Consider the following 13,573-nt stretch of genomic DNA (forward strand, 5'->3'; position numbering starts at 1 on the left):
ACCTTCTCAGCTGGAAATCCTGGGAAAGTCACCTATTATCTCATTGTACAATGCAACTCACGTTTTATTGGAAAACACACATACTGAGTTCAGCTCTGCATTCAGCATTTGTGATCGTTAATTGCCTCGATCGTGTGATTTAATATCAAAAGGTCATACAATGCTTTTCATTGTAAGTTAACAGAAATTAATTTTTTGGTAAACACTATTCAGGTAGTAGCTGGAAAGCAGACAGCAGCGGCCTTGGGTTTGGTGTGATGTATTTACCAACTGCTGGTGCTGTACCTGGAAATTTTACATTTCCTCCCGTGCTCTGCCACTCCCAGGTTAGCTTTGCTTTGCAGAAGCACAGCCCCAGTCCTATACCATTAACCACTGAAGCAAGACAGCCTTAAAGCTAAGTAAAAGTCCTGTACAAAGTGTAGGCCTGCCTGCAGAATGTTAATCTCTGGTTTTCTTTTCAGCAGGAGACGCTTTTTTCTTTTCATATAAAATTTGCATTTCAAGCCCCTCCATTTGCATTTTCTCCAATCCAGGATTAAATTAGTTCCCCCCCCCCCCGACCCACAGTGAAATAAGTCAGGCTTTAATTTAAATTGCTCTGTGAATACAATTTTCCAGGCAGGTAAACACAAAATAATTTTCACAGCGTGTCCTTTCTCAGGATCTTTGGCATGTGCACGTTGTGAGACAAGTTGTTCGTACATTGGAATTTCAGAAGTGGTGAAAGAGAAAATCCTTCTGACCATTCACTGCAAAACGCGATGCGCCAGTTGGGCCTGTGAGAACAGAGATCCAGCCGTGGCCATCGAGCCCGGCCAGAGGAGACAGACTTTCTCAAGTAGCTTTTTGGGTTTTTTTCCATAAATAATTTGGAAATGAGCTCTCTGTGTCAATAGGGAAGTGATGGATTTAGTCAGCTGCGTTGCGGCTGCTGAAGTTCCTCGTAACCGCTTGCCTTAATACTCAAAAATACATTTGAAGATCTGTCCAGGATTGTGCCAGTCACAGCACATGGCTCAATCTGCAGAAAATCTGCTAGTTTCTGTTTTAGTGGAGTTTATTTGCAGAGGGCTTTATTGCAGGCAGCAGACCTCTTAGTGAACCCGCAGCAAAGCATAAAGAAAACATAAATAACGGTTTGTCAGAACTGGACCAGATTGTGTTTGGTGGGGAGTTTGCCTAAGAACGGTCAGCTTGGGTTGAAGTTTTGACTTGGATTTGGTATTTTGTCAAGTTTGTACTTCAGAATTAACTTCCAGGGTATTATAATGAGCTGGGAATTCAGGGGGACAGACGGTCAGTGAAACTGGAGGAGAAAACAGAGAGGGTTGGCTTCAATGGCAAGCAGGAGCAGCACAAAGAGGGAAGATTTTTTATTGGCAACCTGTTTGCTTTTGTCATTTACAGAACAGAACACTGACCTGTTCTAATACGAGCTTCTGAGAATAAAGACTTTGAAATGAAAAGTTTAAAAATATACCCACATTTTAGACATGTTTCAATTAATCCAGGCATGAAATGGAACATTTTATTTTGTGCAGGGCAAAGGCCAAGAAAAATAGTTAAGCCAATAGAAAATTCCTTAGGTTTTCTTTTTTGCTGAAAAGACAGAAAGTACAGGTTTATCATTTGCTCCTTTTTTGTTTTATTTTGTTCTGTTTTGCCAGAAATCTCAATACTGAGAGTGATACTGAGATGTATCTGTACAAAGAAAACAAGCAAACAGGAGTTTTTGATGGGAGTGTCTTTGACATATAAGGGCTATGGAAACCTTTTCTGTGTCGTGCTGCTCATGGTCACAAACAGCTGCTTATCACTGTTATCACTGCCATCAGTTTAGCTGGTGCCCATTTCTGTCTTCCAATAATTGCAGTCTTCACCCTTGTAAGTACTTCCCTGCAAGGCCCTTTTTCCCAGCACTGTAGAGTGGAAGTTACCTTTTCCTGTTTTCAGCCAGTCCAAGGATGCTCACTGCAATGTACTGTGCCTTTGTACTTCCGAATTCTCTGTGCAGTCTGCGTGATTTTTCTTGTCCTTAATCACAGTACCATTTACTCTTTCAAACTAAGCCAAGTCTGTACCCTTCTGGTTTACTCCCAGCCCTCGGGTTACTGCTAGGGGCAGGTAGTGTCTCTACATTTCTGTCACACTTTGTAGCACGTTGTTCTTCTGTTCCTGTGGCTTCTCTCTTGTGCTCATCTGTTGAGTTTTTGTTTTTTCTTTTCTTTTTCCCTTTTTCAAGTTAGGAACAAGACATATTTTGGAAGCTATGGAGGCTGCAGGCCATCATATCAACACCCTGTTCCTGTGTGGTGGGCTGAGCAAGAACCCTCTCTTTGTGCAGATGCATGCTGACATTACTGGTAAGCGAGAGGAAGTTTGGGTAAAGGAGTGTCAACTGCTTTATTATTGTAGGTGGCCAAGTGCCTCGTCTCTGGAAAAATAAATACTTCCTTTACATAGAACTGAATTTTGTTGGTTGGACAAAAATATTGGAATGAAATGTAGCTTCCTGCAAGACTGGATTTCCTGAAATTTAAAGGCATTAGAATAATACTGAGATGTGGTGCAAATAAAGCTCCATAATTTGTATTGTTAGAAAATGGACTTTTGGAGGATCTTCCAACTTATTTCTAGTTTGTGGATCTTAGCCTAAGATCCACAACTTCCTAAGAAAGTGCAGTAGAATTAATATAAAAGCTGTGTGGAATTTTTAAAACCAGTAGGTGTAAGTTATGTCTGTGATGTTCCTCACTACCAGATTTATAAAAAGTATTCTAGGCATGGTATAAGAATTCTTCCACTTAATCAGATTACAAGAAGTTAATTTGATGAGGATAATGTGTGGTACGTTTGATGAGTTTGTTACTACATCAGATGTGTTTCATTTCTAGTGAAATCTCTGTCAGGTTCATCCTATTTCAATTTCTGATCATGCTGGACACACAATGCATTGTAGAGAACAAATCCATTCTAAATTACCTTTCATACATTTTAGAGGGCAATTTCTGCATCCCTGCTCCTGCATGATGTTGCATTTAGTTTTGTACAACTACTGATAGATAGATGGAAGGTGCTGGGTTTGTGGCTTCAGTGCTTCTGATCTCTGTTAGCCTGTGTGCACTGCTGTCTTGGCACACTTTTGAGTCAGTTGAATATACTTTTAATAACAGGGAAAAAAATAACAAAATTTACTTTAAAAGACTTCAGAATAACTTTGAGCAGTATGTGTTTAGAGTGTATATCATGTGAAGACTGAGCTGTCATGAGCACAGTGATGCTCAGATTTGGGATACTTGGTTGGGAGATCTGACTTGCTCTAACATCAAACCACATTTCATAACCTTGATGCAGAAGGGAAGACGAAAATATTCTTTTTTGTAGTGAGTTGAGAACAGAAATGGAGAAGTAAATTATAATGCCTGTTGGCCTTACAATTCACTGAACGTGTTGAGGTCGAAGGGGCACTTTGTTTGTGAAGAATGTTGAGAGGTGCATATCTTTCCATGCGTGACTCAAATGTTTTAGGTGAATTTCAGCATGCAAAGTTTGGGAGGCTGATTCCTGCTGTGTAAAACAAAGGATCTGTGAAAACGTATTCCGATTAAAATGTAATCAGGAGTTCTTTGACTGTAACTAATGGCCAAGTACAATTCAGTACAAAAAGGCCCTTTTGCAGTCTGGAGTTCTCCCCCATTTGTAAAATCTGTGACTGACAAGAGATGTCAGAGTTCATCTAAGTGAAATGCTCCCGGTTGTGTTGAACTCATTTGAGCCTATCAGATAAAATAACTAACATTCCAGGATCAATCCCCCATTCTTTCACGAGAGGAAAAAAATCTGAATATATTATTGTTAGCTGCAAATGCCCGTGACTCAGCCATGCAGACATCCAGTAGATAACTTTACAGGCCACTTAAAAAGTATCTTGATCTTTTTGTTTGCTTGGTAAGAATTCTGCATTCATTCTGATGGTGCAGGAAATGTGCAGTAAATTTCAGAGTGTGCTGAAAGTTGCTTTCTGCTTCAGCGCCCGGCGAGCAGCCGCGTGGCTGTGAGTGTAGTGTTAGGCTGTCTGTGTCTGATCCCAGCCAGCCCAAGTCCCGAGCTGTGCTCCATCTTAGCAGGAGGAGTGCTCACGAGTCTGATTTTGCACTCTTGTTTTCACGGTGGATGTGTTTATTGTAATTCAGACAAACACACGAGGTGCTGTGGTCGCATTGGCTCACGCCTACTAGCCCTTCCAGCAGTCCAGCAACAAGCCTGTGCTGTACCTGTTTTCTTTCTGCACCACACTGCCTGTGCTAACTATAAGAAAAAATGGCCTGAAGAGTGCTGTGGCACTGGAAAATGATCGTAGGCAGCTTTAAACTGAGAGAACAGAGCAAAACCAGCATGTTGGCAGATGCTGGGGTGCAAGGTGAGCTTGCTTTGCATTGATAGTTGGTTTTTATATTAATAATTTTCTGTCCCATTTTAAAAGCATGTATTTGGCTTTTCCTCTGTAGGAGTTGTTCAGAGCTTTCTTTACATCTCCCATTTCAGCTCCTTCTGATCTCGCAGTTGGCTTGCAGGAGCATCATATCATTGAGGCTATTTGGAAAAGGAAGTCCTCCTCCCACCTCCATGTTTGCATCATCATGCATCCAATGAAATTATCTCAGTAATGGAAATTTACACACGTGCCAAATACTGTAGGAATATACAAATCTTTGCTTTAGTGGGATGAGCATCCAGAGTGCAGCTAGAGGAGTTGTTGCACAGTTTAGGCATCTCTAAGAATTCAGAAAGCAGGCCGTTTTTAGTGGTTCATTGCTCTTTTTCCTTCTGATTTTACACTCATAGTACAGGTCTCTGAAAAATTTGTGTGAACTGAGGAAAAGTATGATGGCACCCATGGGTGATGAAACTGGTTTTTTTACTTCTTTTGCAAAATATGCAAAGTTTTTCATTGTATTTTATTTTATTTTTCTAAGGTTTTAATTTTCTTTTTCAACTATATTGCATTGGAAGATAAGATTTCTCTTTATTATTTCATTCACAGCTTGTGAAAGGTCACTATTTATATTTTTCTGCCTTCCAGCAAAAACAGACTGGCTTTGTTGGCATATATTTAAAAACAAACACAAACAGCCTTCTTGTTTTTTTGCTGTTCATTACAAAAGAAACAGAAAGGTTACCACTCTATTCCCCTCAAGGTCAACTTTCAGTTTTCAGGTTGGTTTGAAGGGTGTGGGTAGCAGATTACAGCCAAGTGCTTTGAGCTGAATAACCACTGTTCTTCATTTGCTTTAAGTTCTGCATTAATATTATGTTGAAATTGTTTTATTTACATTCTGTTGGGTTTTTTTGTTTGTTTTTTGTTTTTTGGGGGGGTCCTGGAACCACGCAGCACAGATTAACCTTTATCTGCAGTGGGTTGTACTGTATAAATGGAGTCGTGAACATGGATTTTCAAGTCCTTTTTCATTCCTCCTTTCTTTTCCTTTTTTACCTTTAATTATTTATTGTGCAGCTACTGCTGCATTGCTTTATTCTTCCTAACAGATGTGTGACTTCTTCCTGTATAGGCAAGCCTGTTGTCCTGTCCAAAGAAGTGGAGTCTGTTCTTGTGGGTGCCGCTATTCTTGGAGCTTGTGCTTCTGGGGATTTTGCATCCATACAGGTATGCAGTACCTGATTTTTTATTTTCAATTATGTCTTTTTGAATTATATTTTATGTTTGGAAATTTGGCCTTATGCACAGGCTTTGATTCAAGTGGAAAAGTTTGCAGAGCCAGGAGGGAGCCAGCGTCGCTTTCTGTCCACCCTCATTCTTTAACACTGTTACTTATGAGCACAGAAGATTCACTAATGTTTGGCTGTGGTGACATGCAGTATAAGCTGTTCTCTGTAAGTTAGGCCATGTAATCTTACAGACAGAAGAGGGCATTTGTCAAGGTCCTCTCCTGCAAGAAGGTCACACTTTCATCTCAGCTCCGAGTTCCACTTCACGTTGAGGAGCATTAAATGTCAGAAATACCATGGCACTTACAGAGTTAAAAAGAACAAAAAACACACCTACACCTCTTGTTTTGCTCACAGTGAATTCAGAGTTAATAACGAGAGTGGAACTTCATGTTTATTTGTGTTATTTCAGTCCCTTAATGGTTGTAGAAGTGGCAGTAATGCTTTTATGTTCAGTGGATCAGCCAAAGCATGACTTAACTGTGTTTATATAAGTGACAGTAAGACACAGAAACCTGTAGAACCATCTGTGTTCTCAGAATCAGCTGTTTTCCCACCTGTCCTTGTGCTACCATAAGGCACTTCCTCTCCTAGCAGAAAGCACAGCTTCCTTTCATCAGAATTCTTCCATTAAAGTTAATCCCCTTGGAACAAATATATTGTACAATATGCATTTCTTCTTAAAAATTCCAATGCTTCTAAGGAAATCTTGATTGTTTTGATGAACGTAATTTCAGCAGCAGCTTTTGGTGATAGGAACTCATATTTAATTCCTGCCTTTCTGTTATCTGTTTCATTTACAGCAGCATTTCGTTTCTAGTTTAAGATACCTTACACTACTATGCAATCAGTGACCATCTCAAAACTCTTTAAATTAAGTAAGTCTGTCTTCATAAAAATATGGTCCCTTCCCATCTTTTCCTGAATCAAAGAAAGTAATACCAGAATATAAAGAAAAAAAAGAAAACAAATCCCATTTCATTCCAGTGCCTCTGGCTGCTTTCTCCATTTGTGTCGGGTCTGATTGCAAGGCTCTTGCTGGCCTGCAGGGCAATGCCTTTTTTTCACTGAGTTGCAGGTCAGCCCCAGGCACTTCCTTGGGATCCCCCCGGAACAGAAAAGGGGAAAAAAGTTTGGAAACAACTGTTGTTGTTCATCTCACTGGACTTTTATGACATGTTTCTTTCCACCCCACTGCCAGTGGTGTTTGCTGGGAGCCAGGTGAGGCCCCATCCGAGACACCAAACCTGCGGTGGGAAGAAGCCACTCTGTGTTCTGACTTCGTGTCTGTTCAGAAGATTGTAGTTAAAGAGGTGACACCAATGGCAATATCAGCTGTATCGTGCAGCAAACGTTTTCAATTATGTTGAAATATTTTCCAAAGAATTCAGGTACTTGAGATCAGGAACAGTATAAAATATGGAAATGTTTTTTTAGGTGTAAATGGGTATCTAGCATTGCAGTTCAATAGCCTCTTGTTTTTCTAACACTTTTTGCAAAGCAAAACCTTTCGTAGAGGTGCTGCTGCAAACATTCAATGTCATTGTAGTTTCTGCAAATAGCAGAAGTTATCTGTCTTCTGAAAGGTGCTTCCTACTTAGTTATTGAGTTTTCTAAAACTGTTTGTTTGCTCAGTCTAACAGTAAAGCAGAAAAAAATACAAATAAAACCACCAAACAACCAACCCTGTGTGTTTTTTTTTAGCAGTAGCCTCTTTCTTTATGACTATGTTTGTTTGAAGGGGAATTTTTGCTGTATTTGTCCCAGTGATTTTGGTCACATTTCTCAGAATGATTTTTGGACATGTCAAAATCAAAATGCTTAAAGGCAATCTGGTTTTCCTGGCTTTGCTGTTCTCTCTTCTCTAAAATAGGAAAAAATAGGATAGCTTGGAAATAGGACCCAAAACCAAGGTCTCTCAAAATACCTCTGGTAATCTTAGTCTGGATTTCATAAGGTCTGCTGACCACAGAGCAGGCAGGTAAAGCACACCAGTGCCAACCATTAGTAGTAGTGCTGCTCAGAGGGATGCTTCAGGGAGCTGGTGAGCCTGTGGAGCAGGGCTGAGCTCAGGATGTGTCTGCACACTGAAGCTGCAGCTTTGGGATTGCAGTGTGCATCAGGTGTTAGAGCTGCCCTGCTCATGCGTTCTGTTGCTGTTGGTTTTTGGGGGGCCCAGGGCACCAAGACAGAGCCAGTGCTCTGACCATCTGCTGTTTGCTCAGGAAATTTGGTACACAGGAGGGTGTGTGGTAAGGAGAAACGGTATAGAGTAAGAAACATATGGTAACCGTGTACTGTAATTAGTGTTGGTTAGACTTTAGATTAATGGTTGGGAAATGGATTGGCATTGCCCGTTGTTTGCTTAGGGGTAAAGTAGGTGGTTGTGGTGGTTGCTGTTACTGCCATAGTCCTGTACTGTCTTGATCCTTAGTCCTGTTACATTCCATCACTGGGATTTGGAAATGGGGAAGTTGCTGCAGAGAAACTGGGGGATTATTGCTCCAGGAACAGGGAGTGATTTACCTACAGTTGTTGCATAGTGAACCCAATCAGCACGTTTGTGAAGCAATTGGATTCTCACACTTCCTCTTCTTGGGCAACTGATTATAATGGCTGGAACACAAATATGCTTTTCCCTAAATGAGTTTCTTCTCAGAAGGAAGCAAGTCTCAGTGCACCTCCCGACTCCTTCCCTTTTCTGTAATACAGCAGTGGCCATTTACAGGACGTGGTATTTCCTTATAATCCTTATTTCTTTTATCTTCTTGAGTGATTTGGACAGAAAAGACTTTCATGCTTTTTGTTCACCGCATCTCTATTTGTCACAGAATTCTCAGTATGCTGAGCCTTCACAGGAGGAAAAAAAAACAAACACAACAGATTGGGAATGAAAGTTACTGTAAAATTTGTAGCCGTTGAGGTTAATTTGCTGGATGTGTGTGGTTTTAGGAGCTCGAGCCCCTTGGAGCTGCAATTTCATCTTTAGGTAATTCTATCAAGGAGAGATTTATAACCTCCATCTCTCATGCCTGGCCACCATATGTCGTTCCTTCAAAGAATGTTGACTTCTCTGTTTTCCTCTTCATTTATTCTCTCTGCATTTTTCTCCTCTGTGGTAAAAGAGAATTAAAACAATTGGTTTATCCAAAAAGGACAAAAACCACACGCGGTGTGGTGAGAGTTACTTCCCAATTCATCTTTTGGTTATTTAGTCTCCAAAGTCTCCGGAAAAGGAGAAAATCTGAATTTCTTCGTGCTATTTGGTTTATCTTTTCATTTTCCCCTGCTACAGCTTTTTCCTTTTGGAGGTTTTATAATACCTTGATTATTGTTCCTGTGAACTGGAGCACAGCCTGCCCGGGTCAGCGCTGACACAGAAGATAGTGCTGTGTAAAAATCATATGACATAAGGATTTATGAAACATATACTATAGTTGGGGGGATTTTTGAAACACGTGCCTCATTCAGTGAAATAACCTTACTGCTTCTGGCTTAGATGGGTCCATTTATTGGTTCTCGCCATTCCTTCCATGTGCAGCAGCAGGATCCTGGTTTTTTTTCTATGTGATTGTTTCTGTAGTAAAAATATAGTTTCCGGTATAGCAAGCCAGCAATTCCTTCTCAGTAAAAATGTTCAATAAATAAATGTCAAAGTTTCCACTATATCCTCATTAATCTGCTTCACTTGCATGTAATTGAAAATGGGAAGAAGGTGCTGTTTGATTTGGCAATCATCCAGCTCTTTTCTTTCCTTTTTTTTGGATACCCGACTCTTTGGGACAAAGCTGTACACCAGGGAACAGGGTTATTGCCTTATAAAATTCTGCACTCCACTGACTATTCCTTAATTGCATATTAAAGCAATTAATAAAATTGCTAGTATGAAACTAAACTGCCAAATTTATTTTGGAGCTGGTATCTAATGTTGGTCGTTCTTACTGGTTAATATGGAAGAGAAGAACTTCATCTGGTTTGATAAAATACGTTTCACTGGTAACTTTCTGCATTCATTTTTGGTGTAAAACGTTGAGCTAGAAGTTGGTTCTTTCTAGTGCAATATAGTTAGTCCACAGCTCTGGTAATGGACCAACTGGCAATAGTGAATTGACAGCATTTCTTAAGAAGACACATAAGTAGTAATTGGACCTGCTCAACTTTTTGCTGACAGAAGGAGCAAGATGGGGCTGTTTTCACTTCTGGATCAGGCTGTCTCTGCAATTTCGTGTAGCTCAACTTATGTCAGTGGACATGGTTCAGTTGATGATCTGATCCTCTATTCCTCTTCCAAAGTATTACCTGTCAGGTCATGGATTGAAATTAATACAGGTGTTCTAGTTGATTTCCATATTTTCAAAAGGAAGAACCAAGTGAAAGATCAGGGAGAGGACAGCTTTTTTTTCCTTAGAAATGGTAATAACTTGGGAAATCAAAAGAGGAAATAAGATGACTTCTCCCTGTTGAATTAGGTAATATTGCCTTCCTTCATTTCATTAAAAATGTAAAGTGCTCTTGTTTTTGAGCAGGGTAAATTAGTAATTAAGTGCTATAATCAACTTGTGTAAACATAATAATGAAGGAGAGCAGCAAATTAATCATTTCGTTGGCTTGCCTTACCCAATTAATGCACCTTTTGCTAAGGGCCTTCATGTTACATTGGGATGTTTTTCTCCTTTTTCTTAATCTGGATATTTTGGAAAGTCAGAAGAAGGAGGTGGTTGTTCTTAGATGCCATGCTGTGTGCAGATTGCGTGTTCAGGTGCTGTGAGCTTGCCTTCCTTTTCTTTAGAAGCTCCAAGTTTGTTCGTCTGCGCTTTGAATCCATGCTTCAGTGGAGGCCATTCATGGGCAAGGCTGGGCGTTGGCTTTTGCTTTTCTTTGTAGTATATTGGCTGGGCATGGCACAGCCACGTCTTTATGTCAGTGATTCTTTTAAATTCCACCCTGGATATGTTCGTCATCAGTCTCTATGGAAAGGGCATGTGCTCCATGAAAAAAATCCCTTGCAATTTTTGCGCATAGCTGGTACAGCTATTGTTAGACACAGTATTCTGGTGGTGAAAAGAGCTGAATCTTCACAGTCCATTCATTTTGTGTGTTCTCACTTCTGACTGTCAGCAAAGCTATCAAGTAATGTCATGGACAGTTTGTGATGCAGACAGTACAGCTTGCTGAGAACCAAGCTGTTGTCCACATAAACAGCTAAGATGTTCAGTGACTGTGGTCATTGTGTTCAATATTTGCAGCCAGGCTTGGACTCAAAGCAGTGATTCAGCAGTAGAACTCCATTCCTTTACCTCTCTCCATAGTGTTTTGACACTGAAATACATCTTTGCCTAATTGAAATGGTTTGGGTGGGTGTTTTTTTTTGCTTGCATCGAAAAGGTTGGATTCAATACAGCATGCATGAAACCACCAAGATGCTGGCAATGCCTCTGGCTTTTGTATAGAGTCAGCTGCCTTCTTACCAGAAATCTTTAGAGAAATATAGATGAGAGGGAAAAATTAAAAGGCAGTGATTTGATGGCCACTGTCCAGTTCCTTGTGGTGTAGTGTTTATGGTACAAAGAGTGCCTTTTTAGTTAGCATATTTTGGCCTTTGTGTCAGAAGTCTTAGCAGTAAGGGTAAGAAGTGGATGAATCAGAACTACTCTTCTGCCCTAAGGATGATCCTTCTGCATTAAAGCTGAGAAATATAAATGCTTGTCTGTCTCTGCCAAGCACACAATGAGCTTTCAATTGGTTTGAGAGCATTCAGTATGATTTTTTTTTTCACTTTTCAAAAGCCGCAATAAATATATGAAAACATTTCTACTTTCTTTCAGCCGACTTCAGTGGACAGTATTTATGTGTGGTTGGAAGTCCACTCTTGGCGGGTGTTAAATCACACATACAAGCACCACTGCTCAGAGACAAACAGCTGAGATGGAGCTGAGAGCATGATGCTTTCACAAAGCGCTCAGCAAAGTACCCTCTGTCTTGTTGCTGTTTACGGACATGTGATACTGGTTGACATCTGTTGCCCTTCTCATTTGAGGACTGTTTGCTTTACTAACTTTAACATTTCCACATTGCTGTGCTGCTGAAGTGCAGACACACAAATCTCCTTGGAGTCCCCGAGGTCCTTTTAGGAGAAGCGGGGCTGCCCTCGTTTGATATCATCCTGCCGGCTGCTTTTTGTACTGGAGTTCAGAGAAATAATTCCGTGGCTGTTAAATGTTCTTGGTGGAGTGCTGTGGGTAGTGCTATATGTTGTCATACATTTGATGAATTATCAGATCAGTACGTGCTGTACAGCAGTGTTTGGTTAATTGTCACCTTAGATGATTTGTAGCCGTTTTATATCACTTGAAATTATTACAGGTAAAAACTTGTCTAGGAAAATGTCAAAGTTTGTTGTAGCAGGTCATGTAGCTACTCAAATGACAGATGAGTGTAGTCCGTAATCATAATGCAATATTCTCAGTTAATGTAAATCAGCATTACTCCAGGATTTCAGAGCAGTGACACCAGTTTACTCCGGTGCCCTGATCCAGTCAAGCACTCAGGTACATCATTTAACTTTCAAGTAGGCCACAAGTTCAGTTGAAGACAAGCAGAGCTGCCCATCTGCTGGAGTACTTCGCTGGATCAGAGCCCAAACAGGAATCTGACACACAGTTTGCCTGTAGATGACACATCCTGAAATGATAAAGGCTATTATGGCTCTTGCAATTGGTTATTACCCATTCAGATATGAGTTGTGGATACTGGAGGTAATAGGATACGAAGGCAATGTCTTCTGTTCAGTGCTGTCCTTTTGTGCGGACTTAGCATGTGCCAATGTAAATGTCACCCAGGACACAAATGTTCCGATTTGGAATTTCTTGCTAACTTTTAATGAAAGGGAAAGGCAGCTGCAGTAGGTCAGTGCAATAGGTTGACTGTGACAGAACTGCAACCATGTCCGTTAGCTGAGTATCTGGCACAGAATCACTGAAGTTGGAGACGACAATCTCAGAAATCCAACAGATAAAGATGGGACCATATTATTTTTCTAGCAGTAGGTAACAGAATACCAGACTAATGAAATGACACAAAGCATGGCCTTCTGTTTGGCCAGTGGTGGGAGGCGCTGTATGGGGAAATCAGTGGGCTTACCTGTTTATTAATTCTGTCTGAGAACGGCGATAAAGGTTTTGTTAGCTATTTCCCACATTTATGAGGATGGACTGAAAAGACATTTAGGGCCTCCAAGGTGTTTGAATGACCCACAAAATTTATTTAATCTTCACTATTTATATTGGAGATTTGTCCAGGTTTGTGCATTGGCATAATTCCACTGGCTTCACCTGACTTTTCTATTTTGCATGCGCTTGCCCAATGACAGTTAGAAGTGACCATATGTGTATAAATGAAATCTGTTCTGTGGGCTCAGCACTTAGATCGTCATGCCTGTTAGCTTTTAATAAACTCACATCAGCTGATGTTGGCAAAGAACAGGAGTTAGAGTTTTGTTAATCTGCAGAAATTGAGCCTCTTACTAGACCAGTAGCACTCTTCTTACCAAGACCTGTCAAACAGGAAGAAAGATGCTGACTGGGACAGTTCCAATTCAAGTGGTGCACGTCTGTGTAGCAAGACCCGAAATGATGGTGCTGGAGTCACTGCAAGAAGATGTACAATTTGTTGATTGTTTCCAAACAGACCAAGACTAAGATCACCTTGTTGAAGAAATTATTGTGTAATATCGCTACCTTGCAGTTATTCTAGTTTGCTGGCCTTGTCTTGAGGAAAGCCATAAATATGAGGAAACCATAAATGTGTCTTTATAGTAGACAGATGCTTTCTTTAAAGCGTACAG

The 13,573-nt window shown here is 40.4% G+C and overlaps 1 protein-coding gene across 9 annotated transcripts in view; it reads left to right on the plus strand.

The window, feature by feature from the left end:
- Positions 1 to 13,573, plus strand: part of FGGY (FGGY carbohydrate kinase domain containing) — a 205,156-nt gene that overhangs the window by 172,634 nt on the left and 18,949 nt on the right. For 7 of the 9 annotated variants that reach the window (XM_042819052.1, XM_042819051.1, XM_042819054.1 and 4 more), the window contains 2 exons: positions 2,246 to 2,366; positions 5,574 to 5,668. In XM_042819052.1, coding sequence (XP_042674986.1) covers positions 2,246 to 2,366; positions 5,574 to 5,668 — 216 coding nt within the window. Of the gene's footprint in view, positions 1 to 1,670; positions 1,888 to 2,245; positions 2,367 to 5,573; positions 5,669 to 13,573 lie in introns of those variants that run through there. The other 2 variants (XR_006168847.1, XM_042819056.1) reach the window with 2 other exon arrangements.

This window comes from Centrocercus urophasianus, unplaced genomic scaffold (genome assembly GCF_019232065.1).
Source record: "Centrocercus urophasianus isolate 14NV4802_14NV808 unplaced genomic scaffold, USGS_Curo_1.0 seq_18, whole genome shotgun sequence".
NCBI lineage: Eukaryota > Metazoa > Chordata > Aves > Galliformes > Phasianidae > Centrocercus > Centrocercus urophasianus.